This window comes from Protomyctophum bolini (assembly GCF_963924005.1).
Source record: "Protomyctophum bolini genome assembly, chromosome: 5".
NCBI classification, from domain to species: domain Eukaryota; kingdom Metazoa; phylum Chordata; class Actinopteri; order Myctophiformes; family Myctophidae; genus Protomyctophum; species Protomyctophum bolini.
The window spans coordinates 29,116,791-29,136,880 of NC_137866.1; the positions used below are offsets into that span (position 1 = coordinate 29,116,791).

The 20,090-nt window shown below is 44.5% G+C and overlaps 1 protein-coding gene across 3 annotated transcripts; it reads left to right on the forward strand.

Annotated features, from left to right (window-relative positions):
- Positions 1-991: 991 nt before the first annotated feature.
- Positions 992-14,815, forward strand: LOC308315429 (C5a anaphylatoxin chemotactic receptor 1-like). Of its 3 annotated transcripts, none has more exons than XM_080763392.1 (6): positions 992-1,188; positions 6,016-6,102; positions 7,160-7,499; positions 9,098-9,181; positions 12,352-12,643; positions 13,243-14,815. In XM_080763392.1, exons 3-6 carry the CDS (start codon positions 7,177-7,179, stop codon positions 13,699-13,701), a joined length of 1,158 nt encoding a protein of 385 aa, XP_080619518.1. In that variant the 5' UTR covers positions 992-1,188; positions 6,016-6,102; positions 7,160-7,176; the 3' UTR covers positions 13,702-14,815. The 3 variants fall into 3 exon arrangements, with proteins under 3 accessions (XP_080619518.1, XP_080619519.1, XP_080619520.1); XM_080763393.1 differs by lacking the exon at positions 992-1,188 and adding an exon at positions 5,435-5,522; XM_080763394.1 differs by lacking the exon at positions 992-1,188 and adding an exon at positions 5,435-5,522 and having other exon boundaries at positions 7,254-7,499.
- Positions 14,816-20,090: the final 5,275 nt, after the last annotated feature.

A 20,090-nucleotide genomic window follows, 5' to 3' on the forward strand; every position in this document is an offset into this window, starting at 1 on the left:
AACCAGGCACTGAGAACTAAGAGCCCTGTTTTGTTTGTGGTAGGCTACAGTATGAATTTCACATTATTGACATAATCAAGGCCTACTTTATATTGAACATCATAGAATGCAGCGAATGCTTTGTATAGTTAGTTTGGGAAATAGATGTGAATTTTTGCAAGGCATATAGGCCTATAGGGGTTACATTTGCACAAGATCGAGTGACCACATTTTTTTTTTACTACTGCGCCCGGTGAGTTTTTAATTGACTAATAAATGTTGCATCCTTTGGTATTCTTCTCCTGATAAACTACACGGTTTGCACACATCTCACCATGCACAACGGCGACAGGTAGCCTGTCCACACATGGACCGCTACTTTGCATTCATATTCATGTCATATTGACAGTACAATACCCATTTTTGCATTTTTTAATCCACTAATAAATTCATTATAAATCATTAATGTGTCAAATCGAAAAAAGGGCTCGGTTAGGGTTCCATATAATTATGGTCCATGCCTGTGTGAAAAGTGGGAGTGATTGGTGCAGCGAATGATGAGATAAAGCGCTGTCAGTGACATTCATTCATTCAGACATTCAGACATTCGCTGAATTATTATTAGGATTATTATTAGGATGTAAACTGGTTTTATCCCCAGTAGCAGTTTTTATACTGACTTGTGTATTCAATGACAGTTACACACCTTCTCCACCAGGCGGCGAAAGACAACAGTGCTTGGATCCTGCTTGTAACACTTTGATCCAGAAGTAAATGCGTGTTGTTCATTTTTAGCGTAATGGTGGGAGCATGCACCGTCCGTTGCTCTCGTTTGCTCTTTGTCGACTTTGTGCCTAAAGTTTACACATTAGACGTTATTATACAAATATATTACAGTAGGAACAGAAAGCTTGGTGAAAATGTCTCCTAAAGGAGGTAAAAGGAGTCAAATGGAGTCTGTACGGCTGAAGATAAATGAATACATGACGTCGGTGGGAGAGGAGATATTGTGTGTTTTGGACAAACAGCGTGGTGTTGATGTTTGTAGTGTGACGCTTAATGTCAGAGTGGTTGTGTTGGAGCGCCTCAGCGCGGTGGGAGAGTTAATGTGCAACCTTTTCCAGAGAGAGATGGAGACACTAGAAACTCTGCTGGAGAGACAGAACAAACTGCTGGACGTACAGCCACACATCAGACTACACAGAGCAGGTTAGTAAACACATGGGCATTTACAAGTAGTTTAGCTAGCTGACTAGGAAACTTGTTGGCTGCAGATGAGCCAAAACATGTGAGCCTAGACACGTTTGATATAAAAAAATCACTAATGTGATATAATAACCACGGATATGGTCTCAACGTGTGAAACATTTTTCATTTCTTTAAAACACATATAGTGGCCTGATAGCGCTGTGTCTCGCTGCCAAATATTAGGTAGCAAACTAGCAAATATAAGAATCTGTTCAAAATAAGAGTACCCGTCTAGAGTAAACTGAATCCATTGAAAAACTATTAATTTGCACATTAAAACTATAAATTAAGCATTGAAATGATGCTCTACAACACGGAACACACATTGTTTCTTTGTTAAAAAAAATGCACACGTTCGGAAAGACCTCCTCTACAACACTGCACTGTCCGACAGGGAATCCAAGCTATTCCAACCCATTCTCGGCGGGAACCCTTTTTGGTGTTTTACCCCTTCAGGAACCCAAAGTACAGTATTTAAAATATATATATATATAATTGATGCTGCTATATAAACATTTTAAGTTTTTCAGAAAACAAAAGAGTTTATAGAATCTTCCTCAGGCCTAAATGGGTTAAAAGTTGCAATGCGATAATGGAAGCCATCGTTCTCAAGATAATAACGACGGTGGACGTGTTTCTGAACTGCCCACAGCCCTCCTAAGAGACACAGAAATTAGTGGAAAAGAATTGTTTAGTTTAGTTTATTTGTTTTTTTCCATACAAAACATTCTTAAATCATCACAAAATGTTGTGACAAAAGCACATTATTAATGTCATTCTGCTTTATTTTCTGTGCATGTTATTTGTATACGTGTGATATGTAACATCATCCTTCTCGACATGACTTCAGCCTTTGACACCATCTCACACTCCATCCTCCTCGACCGTCTAGCCTCCATTGGCATATCTGACACACCCCTACACTGGTTCCACTCCTATCTCTCCGACCGCACTCAGTTCATTCAGCTAAAATCTTTCATATCCCACTCCTCTCCCCTCTCCTCTGGTGTTCCCCAGGGCTCTGTCCTTGGCACCATATTATTCATAATATACCTCCTCCCACTTGGCTCAATATTCCGCAAACACAACATCAATTTCCACTGTTACGCGGACGACACCCAACTCTATGTCTCCTCCACACCTACCTCCACCCTCCCACCACCCTCCCTCTGTGCCTGTCTTCATGAAATTAAAGACTGGTTCACCTCATCCCTCCTCAAACTAAATGGCAATAAAACCGAGTTAACCCTCATTGGCACCAAATCCTCACTCACCAAGCAGCCCAGTTTTACACTCACCATAGATAACTCCTCGGTTTCCCCCTCCCCCAGGTCAAGAGTCTGGGTGTCGTCCTTGACAGCACCCTATTTTTCCATACCCACATCAATAACACCATCCGGTCCGCCTACTTTCACCTCCGCAACATCAACCGCCTCCGCCCTTCACTCACCCCCAACAACACTGCCATCCTAGTCCTTTCTCTGGTCACCTCCCGCCTCGATTACTGCAACTCCCTTCTCTTCGGTCTCCCCCACAAACTCCAGAATGCAGAACGCTGCAGCCCGCATCATCACCAAAACCCCTGCCATCTCCCACATCACCCCCGTTCTTCACCAACTCCACTGGCTACCCATCAAATACCGCATAGATTACAAGATCCTCCTCAACACATTCAATGCCATCCATTACCTCTCCCCCCCATACCTGTCTGATCTCATCCATATCAACACTCCTACCCGGTCACTTAGGTCTGCCTCCTCCACCAACCTCACTGTTCCCCCAGCTCGTTTGTCCACCATGGGGGGTAGAGCTTTCAGCCGCTCTGCCCCTCGCCTCTGGAACAGCCTTCCCCCCGACATTCGTAACATGGACTCACTCCCCACCTTCAAATCCCACCTCAAAACTCACCTTTTCAGACAAGCCTACTCCCACCTTGAGTAGAAGTCTGCTGCAGGCCTTTGTGTGTTTTTTTTTAAAAACTTGCTTTATTGTATTGTATTTCTTTTCTGTTTTGTTAGGCGACCTTGAGTGACCTGAAAGGCGCCATATAAATAAAATGTATTATTATTATTATTATTATTAACATGTGGGTTGTGAGAGGCTTATTCTTTCCTATTTCTATGTGAAAGGTAACGGGTCTGGTACTAGGGTGGTTGATACGTAGGTGTCAATGACTGATTGATGCCACCACCCAAGTTTACTAAGGGGAGGAAGTGACACACGGGAAGGATCTCCCAAACAAACAGTGTGTAGGGCCTACACGGAGGAGAAGAGGAGCTCCAGGCGCCAGATAGCATTCGAGCAGTTATCAAAGTTCAAACGTGTCTATCTGCAGCCGTGACAATTGAAGAACAGTCGTGCCGTCGGGTAAAATAAGCTTCGCGCTTGTTGTTGCCGTCGGGGATCGGCGTTGGAATCAGGGACGTATCTGCCAGCGGTTGGAGTCTAACAGAGCTGCTGCGATCGGTGAGATCATTCCAAAGTGTTCTTGGACTCGGGTTGTCAATACTAAGGGGAACCCCACACGGTTCATTCATTGCGCTGGATTAAAATACTACAGACTTTCACATGCGCGCGCCTCGTTAGAAGAGGAGGACGGACGCGATCTTTGTTTAATTGCGCAGTTGCGTTCCGCTGACTTTGGGACTGGTTTGGGGCGGGAGGGGGGTTTGGATGTAAATATTGATTGTTGTTTTGAGTTTGTTTTCTTGTTTGTTTATTTAAGTTAGTAGGGAAAGAGACAGGGAGAGACGTCATTGTGAAGTGTACTGTCTACCTTTGAATACAACTTCCCATAAAGTGTGTAAAGTAAACCCCACGATCCCGCTAATTCTCCCACGTGTGTGGCGTGGTAAGAAAAAAAATCTAACTTCAGCCCATTAAGCCCACTTCAAGTCTTTATTGACAGTTGATTATCTCACTAGGAGAAATCTGCAAAACGGAAACATAGCAGATGACTAAGGCTTCACTCACACCTTTCGATCTAGCATACAACATTGATGCATGCTAGATGCATGCTAGATGTAAACAAAGGGTAAGTGTCAATGTATTTCCAATGGAAGTCATATTGTTGTATGGCTTTCGGCTGTGTTTCGAGTCTTCGACTACCCCCCTCCCCCTCATACAACAAAAATGTTGTGTCAAACCATGTAACTCCCATTGGAAATGCATTGCGAGCTTGCATCAGTCAATAAGTCTCATGCATCAGCTATACATCCATCTGTTGTGCACGTGTGAGTCAGGCCTTAGGCCTCATTCACACATAAGACACACTTTGTCTCTTCAGTGTGTCCTGCGTTCTCTACGTGTCGCAAGCTCGCAATTCATTTCCAATGGGAGTCACATGGTTTGACGAGACACACTTGTTGTTGTTGTGCATGGGGGGGTGGTGGAGTTTTGGTTGTTCTCATAGCAGAGAACAACAGGCTCATCTATGGATTTAGCAGCCAAGGCCTTTATTGTACAATCACTGATCCATCTGGCCACCATGGGCCAGCGAACATGCAGGAAACAGACACATTATGTATGTATGTTGTTGGTCTCTCTCCAGCGAGCACACACTATAGTTCTCTACAGAATCTAACTACTTCCACATACTTTGTGCTAGAAATCTAGTTCAAACTTCAACATGTTCAGCTTTATGCAGGTATTTATGCTCGTATTTTTTCGTAATTTTGTAAGAATTATCAAGTGACTCAGTTATTCTAACATCACATTTTCTGTGTACAATATCAACACAGAAAAGTTAGAAACCTTGTGTAGGCTGCATAGTTATTTTGCAATCTTTGGAGTTAGAATTGTCAGATAATCAGATACTGCAATGCCTGAGTCATTGATTTTTCACCATTCTACAACTATAGAGCTTTTCATTTTCATGTGATTCTATAGTGCCACCTACTGGTACTCCAGTCTCTGGGAAGGTCTGCAGCTGGTAGACCAGTCTCTCTCTCTCTCTCTCTCTCTCTCTCTCTCTCTCTCTCTCTCTCTCTCTCTCTCTCTCTCCCGCCTTTCAAGTCTTGCTCAGTTGAGTTGACCCATGAGCCCAGGTACTTAGCCTAAGGCCGAACTTGAATCTCTAACTCTATTCTGTTCAGGAGTTCCTGTGCTTGTCTGAGGAGCAGGCTGATGTCGTCCCAGGGCGGCTGCTGGCCATTTGCGTGCTCTACGCATAATATCTTTGTCCTAATATTGGTGCTAAATAACACTTAAAAAGCCAGACCAGGCAGGGAGGAGGGTCCGCTTCAGTTCTGAGCAGATCCACATGGGAGCATGCACCTCGAGGTCAAGGTTGTGAGGTGAGAAAATGTGATGGCCTTAGTTTATTTTGGTGCACAGGGCTGCTGCGCGTATGCCTAGTGGTGGCACTGTGTGGTCTGCATATAGGACCACACAGTCTAGGTCTGTCAGGACTACTACTGTGGGGCGTTGTCTCGACCACGCACACACACACACACACACACACACACACACACACACACACACACACACACACACACACACACACACACACACACACACACACACACACACACACACACACACACACTTAATTAACCAATTGTACATGCTTGCTATTGTTTTGTGTGCCATTATAATTTTGTTACTGTGTGTTTCTTCTTGTTCTGTGCAGCACTTTGGAACCATGTTTTGAAAAGCGCTATACAAATAAAGTTCATGTCATATCACACACACACACACACACACACACACACACACACACACACACACACGCACACACACAAAAGAGAGATTCACTGGGGTATTTTTCTTAATGTCTTCCTCCCCCAGCTCACATCTGGTGTGTGGGCGGGACAGAGAGGCTCTGAGCAGGACATTAAGAGAGCATTGAGCAGGACATTCGGTTCTCTGAGAGAGGTGAGCTGTTTTTACTTTTTAATCTGCTGTTTATACGTTTTAATCTACAATTATAGATCAGTAGGAAGGAGGCATCACAGCAGTGTAAATGTATAATGTAATGCATGTATAATGTAATGTAACACATGTATAATGCATGCTTAGCCCTAGAACTTATGTGTGTGTGTGTGTGTGTGTGTGTGTGTGTGTGTGTGTGTGTGCATGCATATATATATATATATATATATGAGCAAACTGAGGTATTCGCTCTAATGTTTCAATATCAAATATCACACAAACAAAAAGGTATAGGAGCGCACACCAGTAGTGGGGAGGTGCTGACCGGAGGAGATAAAACTTTGACTGAGAGAGGAAAGAGGCCGCACAGCTCGTAGTCACGATGCCATACATTTTTTAATTCTTCCAATGTTATTATTATTATTGAGTGGTGCTAGCCACTCCTATATAGACAGCAGTGTGTGTCCCTAAGTATTTGTACTCTGTCTGAAAGAAATGGTATCGGGACAAGTGTTGTTGCACAGCCTATAACGCCACGCACGAGCGCACACACACACACACACACACACACACACACACACACACACACACACACACACACACACACACACACAGGCCAGGGAGGAGAGCTTGTACAGTACAGTACAGTACAGTACAGTACAGTACAGTACAGTACAGTACAGTACAGTACCACTCAGTTCAGACTGATGGATCTGATATTTTTTGGATTTGTGAGTGGTGCAACCCTTACAGAGCTTTGTGTGTGGGTGGGTGGTTGGGTGGCTGGCTGGGTGGGTGGCTGCCTGGCTGGGTATGAGCACGGAAACAGCATGTTTGTGTGTGTGTTTGTGTGTGTGTTAACACTTAACACACACACACAAACGCATGTATTAACTGTATATATGATGCTTTCGGGTGTGCCAGTACAGTGACAGTACAGTACAGTAGAGGGTACAGTATAGGGACCGCCACAAAATGTGGGCCCCCCGGGAACCCCCACACCGAGTTGCACCACTCACTTCACACGGGTGTGATTTTAAATCATGTTTTGTCATTTCAGGTCTCTCAACAACTATCATGGATCAACATTTCGATTTCATCATGGATCATTATCAACATGGATCATCTGTCTGGTTTCTGTCTGGTTTCAACAGCTCTGAAGACTACCGTCTTGAACTGTTCCGTTCCCTGGACATCATGTGCTTCGTGGTCTACGGCCTGGTCTTTGTGGTGGGCGCGTTGGGGAACGGCGTGGTGGTCTGGGCCACGGCCTTCAAGCTGAAGAGGACCGCCAGCACAGTGTGGTTCCTCAACCTGGCGGTGTCTGACCTCCTGTTCGCTGCCACGCTGCCGCTGGGCATAATGCACCAGGCGCTGGACTTCGAATGGCCGCTGGGCAGGTTTGTCATGGAAGGTTTTTTGATGTCATAATAAACAGATCAGCGTTGATTTCGTCGACTACCTTTTTTTTACTGACGAAAACTAAATGGATACTAAATTAAAACTATAAGCTATATATGATGACTACATCTAAGACTAGATCTATTGACAATGTTGTCGACAAATCTAGACTCGAATGTTTGGAAGGGACTAGTGGACAAGAGATCCAGTACAAGTCATTTTATACTTTGTTGCATGCTGAAAATAGCCGATCTACAAGCTCACAACGTGCGTGACGCGTTGTGAGCTCGTAGATCGGCTATTTTCAGCAAGTGCATTGCGACGGCATCAAGGCCCGCCAAAATACATTTTAGTCGACTAAATGAACTGTAGATTTAGTCGACTAAAATTCCATGGCATTTAGTCGACTAAAACTAGACTAACACTAAGACATTCCAGGTGACTAAAACTATTCAAAAGACTATGACTAAAACTAAAATAGAAATGTGCTGCCAAAAACAACACGGAAACAGATCAGGAAGATACATGACAACACTGTCATGAGGATTCAAACATAATTCTTTATTACTTGCGTAAGCAGAGCGTGCAAGTACTGCGATCGGCTGTACTGCGATCGTGCATGGCCATAGCCCTAGTTTGACACATCACATGCTACTTAAAGTATAATGAAATTTAGAGCATTTTGCCTTATATTGGTTGTTGATGGTACGCCAACTTTCAGCAGCTGTCAAAAATGCCCCTAGGGTGGTTGAATAGAAGCCAATGTGGGATATGTTAGTAGACATCTTTACAAACACATTGATGAAGAAAAGTCTTGGTAAGAAAATAATGTATTCCCAGATATTACATTATAACGATAATATTACCTGACTACAAGCCAACGGCCATCTGCAGGTCGGGGTTTAATTTGAGCCCAAGCACGAAGATGCGAGACACCACGACATCGTTTGGCTACCAGCTGCGGACCTTCCCAAATCCAACCGCATTTTTAAAGGTGCGCTTGACAGTAAGGGTTGTAGGAGCAACCTTAGAAAATAAACTAAATCTAAAACTATATCCAAGGCGCTTTATTGTGCATTACATTCATCCATTCTCGCACGCATGCATGCACACACACACACACACACACACACACACACACACACACACCGCCACACACACACACACACACACACACACACACACACATTTACATAGATTGTGCATTACATTCACACACATACACACACACACACACACACACACACACACATTCATAAACTTTTACATAGATTGTGCATTACATTCACCCATTCACACACACATTCATACACCTTACCATAGCATTACACATTCACCCATTCACACACATTCACACACCGATGGTGGAGGAAACCATGCAAGGCACCAACCTGCACATCGGGAGCAATTGGTGGTTCAGAGTCTTGCTCAAGGACACTTCAACACTAACTCTGGGGGAGCCTGCATGGGTTCGATCCGGCCACTCTAACCCCTGATCCACCGCTGCCCCCATAATCAGGCCCCTTGCTGAGGGTTACAAGTTTCATCTACATTTTCATTAAATTAATCAATACCACAAATTGTTTTTACACCACAGGGTCATGTGCAAGCTGTACCTCACCCTGGACTCTCTGACCATGTTCGCCAGCGTCTACCTTCTGGTGGTCATCAGCGTTGACAGGTGTGTTTCCGTGATGTAATGTTAACTAAGTGCATTTACTTAAGTACTGTAGGCTACTTGTGAGATATTTATACTTCACTTGAGTAACTTTTACTTCTACTCCACTACATCTCGGTAGTACAAATGTAGAAGCCATCCTCACTGTTTAGTATGTCTATTTATTATTATTATTATCACAATTGTTGTAGTTATTATTTGGCATTATTGGGTATTGGTTTGAGGGGTTATTATGTATTGGAATCACTGTTTGGACACCAAGGGCACGCCTCCCCAGGCCTAATTGATTGATTGAGAGAGAGCATATGTAGGCCTGGGTGATTGGGGAGTGGCATGCACCTGGTGGACAAACCAGTTTTACCAGACAGAACACAGAAGAGACAACACAGAAGGAGCTGCTTGTAATGTACCATGCACTTTAAAGGAAAGTAAATACAACAACATGACATTGAACCTGTGGACAATCTCTTTCTTTGACCTGCGTACATCCATAGTCCCTAGGTGCATCAGTGGGTTTGTTGGCTATAAGGTAGAAATGTTTGGAACCAACAAAGAGCCACAACATAGTAAAACTGTGTCCTGTTGGATTTAGATGTATTGGTTTTTCAAATTAAAAAAGAGGACCTGAACCAGAAATGTTACATTCTGGGACAACAAGGAAAAAGGATTGGAACAACAGACTGAAGGGAATTAACTAACTGGACGCGTAGCTCAAAGCCACAAAGACTCATCAATTAGGAGCCTGGTATGTAGTGGACACTGGACATCGAATTTAAAAGCTGTATAGGAAAACAGCAATAACTATTGGAGTTATTTTATTTTCGTGTTTTTCCACTGCTTAACTTTTATTGGTGACTTGTTTGCTGGCCATTTGCTGCACTGCCGTCCATTATTATTCTCGTTTTTGTCACTGCCGGACTTTTACTAGTGACACCTGCTGTTTTGCACTGCCTTTATTTATTTGGGCATTTGCATTTGCGCTGCTGCACTTTCTTGGAAGTTTACACTGCACTGCACTTTTACGTGTGGCAAAAAAGGAAATTACAATGTCTGACTCAGATGTCACGAGAGCAGTGAGTGATGTTGCTCTACCACCTGTAGAAGACTGGTGGGAAGACCCTCCAGAGCTCAGTCGAAAGGAGATTGAAATTATCGTGCAAAAGTGGATGGCACGAGAGATGGAGAGGGAGCACAGAAAAAGCATTTTGGCCACATACGGCGTAGTGGAAGAAGATACACCCCCAGGAGAGGATGGCAGAGAGACATGGCAGGAAGGAGAGGACAGTGTCTCCGAGCCGAACATCCCTCAGGAGGAGAACATTCTGCAGCTGAAAGATTTCCAACAGGAACAGCTGACTGACCCTGCAGAAGAGGACGGAGCGGAGGACGGTGAGATGGCTGTGGAGACGGGCGGCTCCTCAGCTCTCGGCGTCACATCTGAAGCTGGAGATCACTATGGACAGATGCGTGAGGGAGATGAAAACGGCAAGCAGGATGCCATGATCAACAACGCTAGCTGGGTTGAGTCAGATGACACAAAGAGGCTGAACAGAGTGGTGAGGAATCCACTCAGTGGAGAGAGGCGTCCTTCCCCATCACGGAGGGCCAGTGGTGGAGGGGAAAATGGCACCATGGAGAGGGCTGCATCTGACCATGACCAGCGTGGTGGCAAGGGAGCTGCCTCTGAGCTGCCTCTGAGGAAGAAGAGAGGCTGGCGTAGGAACCAAAAGGAGGACAAAGGGCCTGTCCAGGAGAAGAGAGAGCAGAAGGAGAACGAGGAGGGTGATGTGCCGGAGGAAAGGGACAACCACCTGCTCCGCTTCCTGTGGTGGCTTGAGGGCTACATCAAGCCTTCTCCAGACCACTGAGAGCTTTAACTTTTCTTTTCTCCATCTTTCCCTTTCTTTCTTTTTTGCAGTTTCGACCAAAGAAGATTCAGTCAAGCCTAAATACAACACACATACCACATACCTTTGAATAATGTTTTGTGTTTGGCTTCTTTGAAATGTATTTTGTAATTGTGTCCATATACTGTGCACAATTAGGGGGGAGTGTAGAAGCCATCCTCACTGTTTAGTATGTCTATTTATTATTATTATTATCACAATTGTTGTAGTTATTATTTGGCATTATTGGGTATTGGTTTGAGGGGTTATTATGTATTGGAATCACTGTTTGGACACCAAGGGCACGCCTCCCCAGGCCTAATTGATTGATTGAGAGAGAGCATATGTAGGCCTGGGTGATTGGGGAGTGGCATGCACCTGGTGGACAAACCAGTTTTACCAGACAGAACACAGAAGAGACAACACAGAAGGAGCTGCTTGTAATGTACCATGCACTTTAAAGGAAAGTAAATACAACAACATGACATTGAACCTGTGGACAATCTCTTTCTTTGACCTGCGTACATCCATAGTCCCTAGGTGCATCAGTGGGTTTGTTGGCTATAAGGTAGAAATGTTTGGAACCAACAAAGAGCCACAACAACAAATATTGAACTTTTTACTCCACTACATTGTTTTGAAGCATACATTACTTCAGCAATATACATTTCGGCCATTTGAAAATATATTTACAAATGAATAATTTGAAAACTTGGAATTCTGCATGAGTACTCTTACTTTTGGTACTTGACTGAATTGGGAAAAAACTGTTGACTTTGAGACATTGTTTAGTTTTCCCTTTACAGACTACATCCCTCTGTTAACTCCTTTTTTGTAGCATTAACCACAGCTCCGGGTGCCAGCACTCCACTCTAACTACACTGTGTTTGCACAAATTAAATCTGAAATGTGGATGGCAGAAAATCCACCATGGACAGCGATTTTAGGAGAAGAGTTATGAGAGTTTGAAAATCCACCTCTCCACTGCTCTCAACTGAAAATATATTTATGCCTTCCCATAGTTGGAAGTTTGGAACGGTGGGGCGTTGCTATGGGAACCGGACCAATATTAAAGGCTTCTGTAGGCATCAACCATTATATAGACAGAGTCCATGTTGGGGTATATATACGGACTTGGTATATGACGCCACCTAGCGTCGACGTACGTATAGAAAGAATTAAGAACAAGAAAGCAGTCAGTTTGATCATAAATAGTCTACTTTTGGTTCCATCATGTAAAGACACAACATTACACTTTTTAAATATATGTACTTTTTTCCACTGCAGATGTGTTTCCGTGGCGTGGCCATCGTCAGCGTGGGTCCAGAAGAACCGCCGCGGCGGTGCTTGGAGGAGGAAGGCGTCTTACGTGAGCGTGGCGGGGGTCTGGGCCCTGGCCGCGGTCCTCGGCTCGCCTCTGTTCGCCGCCTTGGACACTCCGCCCAGCCGCTGGTTGGAGAACTCCACCGAATGCATGGTCATGTTCATCAACTCCACCTCCGCAGCCTTCTCAGACTACCTCAATGTGCTCGAATTCGAATCATCCGAATCAAACTCAGACTACCTCGAGTTATCTCAGGTACTGTGTGTCATTTTCTTTGTGGAAAAAGAGACCCCCCCCCCCTTGGTTGCACGGCTTTGCAGCCTGTAAATAAGCTATAGGAGAGACCCCCATACGGTTGTGCCGTTTGTGAAACAAGCTTGTAAATATCTGGACACTCATGATGTGAATAATAAGAAAAGAGAGGCACTGCAGCTGTGCCGTTAGTAAATCAGATAAGAGAGACCCTACGAGTGTGCTGTTTGTGTGTGGAACGAGCTTCTAAATGTTCGTTCCTGCCTTTTTTGTTACCTTGTAGGCGGTTAATTGTACTGTTAAAATAACTTGAAAAATAATCATGAAATCCCTAGTATCAATATTATAACCATATCATGATATTTGACTGGGATATTGAACTATCGTGATTTGGCATAAACGTGTTCTATAAAATATAAATATCGGATCGGGAAAAATCGGTATCGGCAGATGCTCAAAATCATATGATCGGAATCGGATTGGGAGCAGAAAAGAAAACGTGATCGGGACATCCCTAGTGATGATATCATGGATCATGATGATACTCTTGAAAAAGAATGGTGACAGATATTATTTTGTTTTCCACATCTCCCACCCTACAGGTTCGGCTCAACGAACGGGCCTTGAACGTCTCCTACTTCCTCCTGGGGTACGTGGTGCCTCTCGTCGTCATCGTCTCCTGCTACGCCGTTATTCTCTGGAGGAGAAACGCCGTTGGTGGCGTCGGCAGCCATCGCTCGCCACTGGGTCGGCCCTTCAGCGTCGCTGCAGCCGTCACGGCCTCCTTCTTCCTGTGCTTCGGCCCCTATCACGTCACGTCGGTCTTCTACGCAGCACCCGGGGAAGACGATGCGTTTGACGCGCTCCACGCCGTCTGGACGTACGCCGCCGGCTGCCTGGAGGCTCTGTACCGCTGCCTCAACCCGCTGCTGTACGCCACCGTGCGGCGGAACCTCCGGAATAAAGAGTCCGTTCTGGAGGTGCTGGAGAGCGCCTTCGCCGAAGAGGAGGAGCCTCGATCCGAGCCGTCCGCAGACCTTCCCCTTTCTGATAAAGAATAGGTCTCCATTCATCCATCCTTCCATCTATCTTCAACCGATTAAGTTGGGTCGCGAGGACAACAGCTCCACCAGAGAGCTCCAGAGCCCAGACTTCCATATCGATTAGTAATATTGTTTACGTCCCCTGTAGTAATGTGCTGACATGACGTAATAATTAATAATCATTATGGAATATGGATCATTAAATATATTACAGATTGTTTTAATTGATTTCATTACGGACATCTATAGCATAGATAGCATACCATGGCCTATTTTTTGAGGGGCGCTAGCCCCTCCTATAAAGTGGGGTGGGGGGGGGAATCTCACATGTCCAAAACTAGAGATATGTCCAGATACTGTATTGGTATCGGCCCTTATTTGATCATATCGGTGAATATGCCAGTCTGACCAGCGATCTGACACAGGGTTAAGGTGTAGTTGACACTATGCCAGTCTGACCAGCGATCTGACACGGGGTTAAGGTGTAGTTGACACTATGCCAGTCGGACCAGCGATCTGACACAGGGTTAAGGTATAGTTGACTCTATGCCAGTCTGACCAGCGATCTGACACAGGGTTAAGGTATAGTTGACTCTCTATGGCAGGTAAATGTTGGGGCATGATGTGGAGTTTGCGTTGGAGTTGCCCCAAACTGCAAGTACACATTTGAGTTGAGGAGTCTGCTATAAACACAACACGAGATATACTGCTAGATTAGCTATAAACACTATTCCCGGTTGTTTTTCTTTTTGTATTGGTATAAATATTATTCTCTGGTGTCGGTATAATTCGGTATCGGCTAACACAGAAATTGTGGTATCGCGATCAGATCGGAAACGAAAATAGTGCATCAGGACATCCCTATAGTTTCCAAAACTGTCACTTCTCAGGATTCAAATAAAAGCATAATTTTATGGATATGAGATGTTTGTGCCTGACGACAGCGATAATGCAACCGTCAACCACTGTGTCTTATTGTATTTAATACTCTTAATATAATACATGATATACATATTTTATTCCCTGAAGAACATTTACATCGTGTGTCTTCTAAGCACTGTGAATGCGAAGTGGACAATGTTTAAAATATCTCATTGCTGTTAAAGTTTGTTTATTTAATAAAGATATAAGAGTTATAGCTACTATTGATGTAGAAGTGATTGTTCTCTCTGATTTATACCCATTCTGGACGGGAACCCTTTGGTGTTTTAACTAAGCATTATGTTATACTTTAGCTATTGGAAAATAGCAGATCTACAAGCTCATAGCGCGCCACTCAAGCTTGTAGGTCTGCTATTTTTTTTTAAATGCGCCACACATCTTTGACAAGCACAGAAAAAAGTTATCCTCACTTCTCATCATTTTGGACCATGGGCTATAGCCTATATCGTACGGTCTGACTCTGACTCTGCATTTGCTTGTTAACCTGCACTCTGGTACACAGTAAGTGAGCACATACTCTGAACTCTTCTGTTTTGTCTTCTGTCTGTGTTTTAGTTAGCACACTAATCAGACTGTATCTCTGAAACTGAACCAAGAGATCATTAGGACTAATTGCTATCAACTGAGCCATCAACAACAGCTCATTTGAACTATTAGCTCCACCTACATTTGTAGAAAATCTCTCCAGCCCTCTATATATAGGGCCCACTTTCACATACACTCTGACTACCGGTCTGACTCTGCATTTGCTTGTTAACCTGCACTCTGGTACACAGTAAGTGAGCACATACTCCGAACCTTTTCTATACATTTCCTTTCTTTATTTTTGAAAATCACACAGGCTGACTAAATATAGCCTAGCGTCCAATCCAAAGACCCGGACATCCAGACACATCGAAGGAGGCCGTCCTAGGGGTTCTGTATCAACTTACTTCCTACTATTATGTTATAATTATTAGTTATACTTTATTATTATTATTATTATTATTATCCTTATACCTGTTTAGAATGTGCTTTCCCACCGTCCCTATACTGTCCTCCTCATGTCGCCCTAGACACTACCTCTCCAGTCACAGAGATCCCTCAAATCTCATCTATCCAGCTCGTTCACCAGCTACCAAAAAGAATATGCCTGAATTCATTTCAGGCCACGCCTCCCTCAAGTCTCTGCATTTCCTTGCTCTGACTGAAACCTGGATCACCCCAGATAACACTGCAACTCCCGCCGCCCTCTCTGTTTCACACAAGTTCACCCACACCCCTCGCCAAACAGGTACAGGGGGTGGTACAGGGCTACTAACATCCCCCAAATGGAATTTCCGTGTCTTAAATCTCTCTCACCTTTCTCTGTCCACATATGAATTTCATGCTATCTCAATATCACAGCCAGTCCCCTTCATCCTCATTGTGCTCTATCGCCCTCCAGGAACTCTCGGGAACTTCCTGGAAGAACTAGACTCTCTGATGAGCTCGTTTCCGGAAGATGGCACCCCTCTGATTCTACTGGGTAACTTCAACCTTCCTACCGCAGAGAATCTTCCCGTTACATCCCTTCTGGCCTCATTTGACCTCTCCCTATCTCCCTCCCCTCCCACTCACAAGGCTGGTAATGTTTTGGACCTTGTGTTCTCCAGAGCCTGCTCTCCCTCCACACTCTCTGTTACCCCCTTAACTAGGTCTGACCACCACTTCATAACCTTCTCCCTCTCTCTCTCCACCCTCCCGCCTAAACCTGTTAACCCTCCGAACGTCACCTCCCGGCGCAATCTCAAGTCCCTAAACCCCGCCTCCCTCTCATCCTCTATTCTCTCCTCTCTACCCTCCCTGGAGTCCTTCCTCTCCCTCTCACCTGACACTGCAACCTCATCCTTCCTCTCCTCTATCTCATCTGCATTTGACCAACACTGCCCGCTCTCATCCAGGCCAGCTCGCTCATGTCCACCGGCTCCCTGGCTATCTGAAACTCTCAGATCTGAACGAACACCTCTAAGGGCAGCCGAAAGAAAGTGGCACAAGACAAAGCTACCAGATGACCTTTCCCACTTTCACTCACTCCTTTCTGCCTTCGCCCTCTCACTAACCACTGCTAAAACCTCTTTCTACCACACCAAAATCCAATCCTGTACTTCTAACCCAAGGAAGCTCTTCTCCACTTTCTCCTCCCTCCTTAAACCCCCTCCCCCCACTCAACCTGCATCCCTCACTGCTGATGTTTTTGTCAACTACTTCGAGAAGAAGGTTGATGATATCAGCAGCTCCTTTCCTCCCCTCCCACATAAAGTGGCATCTGACTCAACCAACACTAACCCCAACATACCATGCATGTCCTCCTTCTCTCCTCTTTCCCCAGACGAGGTTCTACAACTAGTGACATCCTCTAGACCTACCACCTGTCCTCTTGACCCTGTCCCGTCTCCAATCTTCCAGACCATCGCACCTGATCTGCTCCCCTTCATCACCTCCATCATCAACACCTCAGTAACCTCAGGCTGCGTCCCATCTGTCCTCAAGTCAGCCAGAGTAACACCACTCCTCAAGAAACCAACTCTTAACCCCTCAGATGTCAAGAACTACAGACCGGTATCACTCCTTTCATTTATTTCTAAAACCATGGAACGTGTTGTCTCCAACCAGCTCTCTCTCCATCTCTCACAGCACAACCTGCTGGATCCCAACCAGTCCGGATTTAAGAAGGCCCACTCCACAGAAACTGCCCTGCTGGCAGTCACAGAAGCACTACATGCTGCCCAAGCTGCTTCCCACTCTGCAGTACTGATCCTCCTAGACCTATCGGCAGCATTTGACACAGTGAACCACCAGCTGCTCCTAGACACCCTAGCGGATCTAGGCATCGGTGGAACGGCACTAAAGTGGTTCTCTTCCTACCTCACCGACCGGACCTACCAGGTTTCCTGGAAAGGTCTGTTATCATCCCCCCGAACCCTCCAAACTGGGGTCCCACAGGGATCTGTACTTGGTCCCCTCCTTTTCTCACTGTACACTAAATCCCTTGGCACTATCATCTCTGCTCACAATATATCCTATCACTGCTACGCCGATGACACACAACTGTTTCTATCCTTCCCCCCCTCTGCCACTCAGGTGGAAGAGCGCATCACCGCATGCCTGGCTGACATCTCACAGTGGATGTCCTCCAACCACCTCAAACTGAACCCAGACAAGACTGAGCTTCTCTTCTTCCCAGCTAAGTCCTGCCCTATGCGGGAGCTAACTATCTCCGTAGACAACGCCCTGGTAACGTCTGTCCCAACAGCCAGGAATCTTGGTGTTGTCCTGGACAGTCAGCTCTCGTTCAAAACTCACATCACAGCTGTCACTCGATCCTGTAGGTTCACACTCTATAACATACGACGAATTAGACCGTTCCTCACCCAGGAATCAGCCCAGCTCCTAATCCAGACAACAGTCTTGTCAAAACTTGACTATTGTAACTCCCTCCTTACTGGCCTACCAGCATGTGCACTTAAACCTCTCCAGCTGATCCAAAATGCCGCAGCTCACTTGGTCTTCAACCAGCCAAAATTCTCACATGTCTCCCCCCTGCTCCGTTCCCTCCACTGGCTCCCGGTCGCTGCCCGCACAGAATACAAAACTCTGATGCTGGCATTCAAAGCAACCAAAGGTATGGCTCCCCCATATCTTGCAAGTATGATCGAACCCTACAAACCCTCCCGCTCACTCAGATCAGCCAACGCAGGGAAGCTGGAAGTACCCTCACTAAAAACGCCGGGACAACACTCCACACGGCCCAAACTCTTCTCCCTTCTGGCTCCAAAACTGTGGAATGCACTTCCCATTGCAGTCAGAACTGCAGCATCACTCCCAATCTTCCGCCGTAGTCTGAAAACCCACCTTTTCAGACTCCATCATGGCCCATAGCACTTACCCCACCCCCTTAGATAGCAATTCTGTAGACTTAGATAGCATTTGATACAGACTTATAGCATGTTATGTAGACAGCATAAGTGCATTGTATGTGCTATTGTCATAGCACGTCATAGTACATATGTATAGCATAGTAGTATAGATGTATAGCTTATATGTATAGTTTCATTATAGATATTCCACTGTTACTTTCTTAGCTTACGCATGTTTCATGATAAATGTTTTTATGTGATGTATTCCCATGCTTTTTTGTTCTTGCTTAATGTAAGTCGCTCTGGATTAAGAGCGTCTGCTAAATGCCTAAATTGTAAATTGTAAATTGTATGCATGACGTTTTTTTTTAATCATTTTTGAGGATTTGAAAAAAAGACGAAAATCACTCCGAGGCCTTCATGGGCTGAAGGAAACTGACCCCATGTTTTGTATATTGTGTATATTTTATTTGAATTATTTACATATATTTTGCAAGCATGACTGGGATGACCCCCATTGTAAATCCTCAAATGTTAAAGCACTATAATATTTCTAAATCTATGGAACATTTCAGAGATTCGTTTTCAGGCAAACATGCAGTCCACCGTAAGATGAACATATTTCTATAGGTGTATGTATGTATAGGACTAGTAGCGTGCCGAAGTTTGTGCTATTGCCATTGGCAAAATATATGCATTGGGCGTTTAAGTTAAAATGCTCAAAAACTACAAATCATTTCAAAGTAAAAGGTGACAATTTATTCAAATAATTATGAATGAATAAATAAAATATAAATGCATTAAACATAAAATTGCTATAAAGAACAATCACATGTATCATTAATTTGCTGTATGTCCAAACCATTCTAGATCTGTCTGTCTGTCTGTCTGTCTGTCTGTCTGTCTGTCTATTTATCTATTCATGTATACTTCCTATACTTGTTTTACTTCCTATACTTTACAACAGAGTAGGCTATGTTTATATATCTCTTCTTTCAGGGTTCTTTAATCAATAAACCGTTTATAATTTATATTCATTGTCGTGTATTGGTTACTGAAGTCACATGACCAGGAAGCAAGCAGGTAACGACAGGTAACATAAATGTATAGGGACACCAAAGGTGATGTAACAGGATGTTATGATTGAGACCGGCAAGTCGACAGGAGCGGTCATGATAATAAAGAAACCAGAAAGACAATCTTATGTATATGATTCAATTCAGTATGGATATAAGAACACAACATTCATGATGTTAATTTAATTTAATATAACACGTTTGTGAGTGCATGCAGGCTGCCTACTTCCACTCGCCGGTGTGTGTGTGTGTGTGTGTGTGTGTGTGTGTGCGTGCTGCTTGTAAATCCACACACAGCTGCAGCGGATGAGATGAGTCCATTCACTCTGACGGAACCAACCAACCAATGACCGATGGACTTTCCAATGACGTGTTTCAACAGATCCGGATACTCTAGGTTTAAAATGGACGCATGCGGTGCAGTGGCAGTGTGTTTGGGGCGTAGCTGCTGCAAGGTGAGGTTTTTATCCACCATTAACTCTATTGTGTAAACATTAGAGTTGTTAGAAGG

Coding starts and splice junctions, on each gene's coding strand:
- LOC308315429 (XM_080763392.1), top strand. CDS start 7,177: ATGGATCAACATTTCGATTTCATCATGGATCATTATCAACATGGATCA. Junction 9,182..12,351: donor GTGGTCATCAGCGTTGACAG/GTGTGTTTCCGT, acceptor TTTCCACTGCAG/ATGTGTTTCCGTGGCGTGGC. Junction 12,644..13,242: donor ACTACCTCGAGTTATCTCAG/GTACTGTGTGTC, acceptor CCCACCCTACAG/GTTCGGCTCAACGAACGGGC.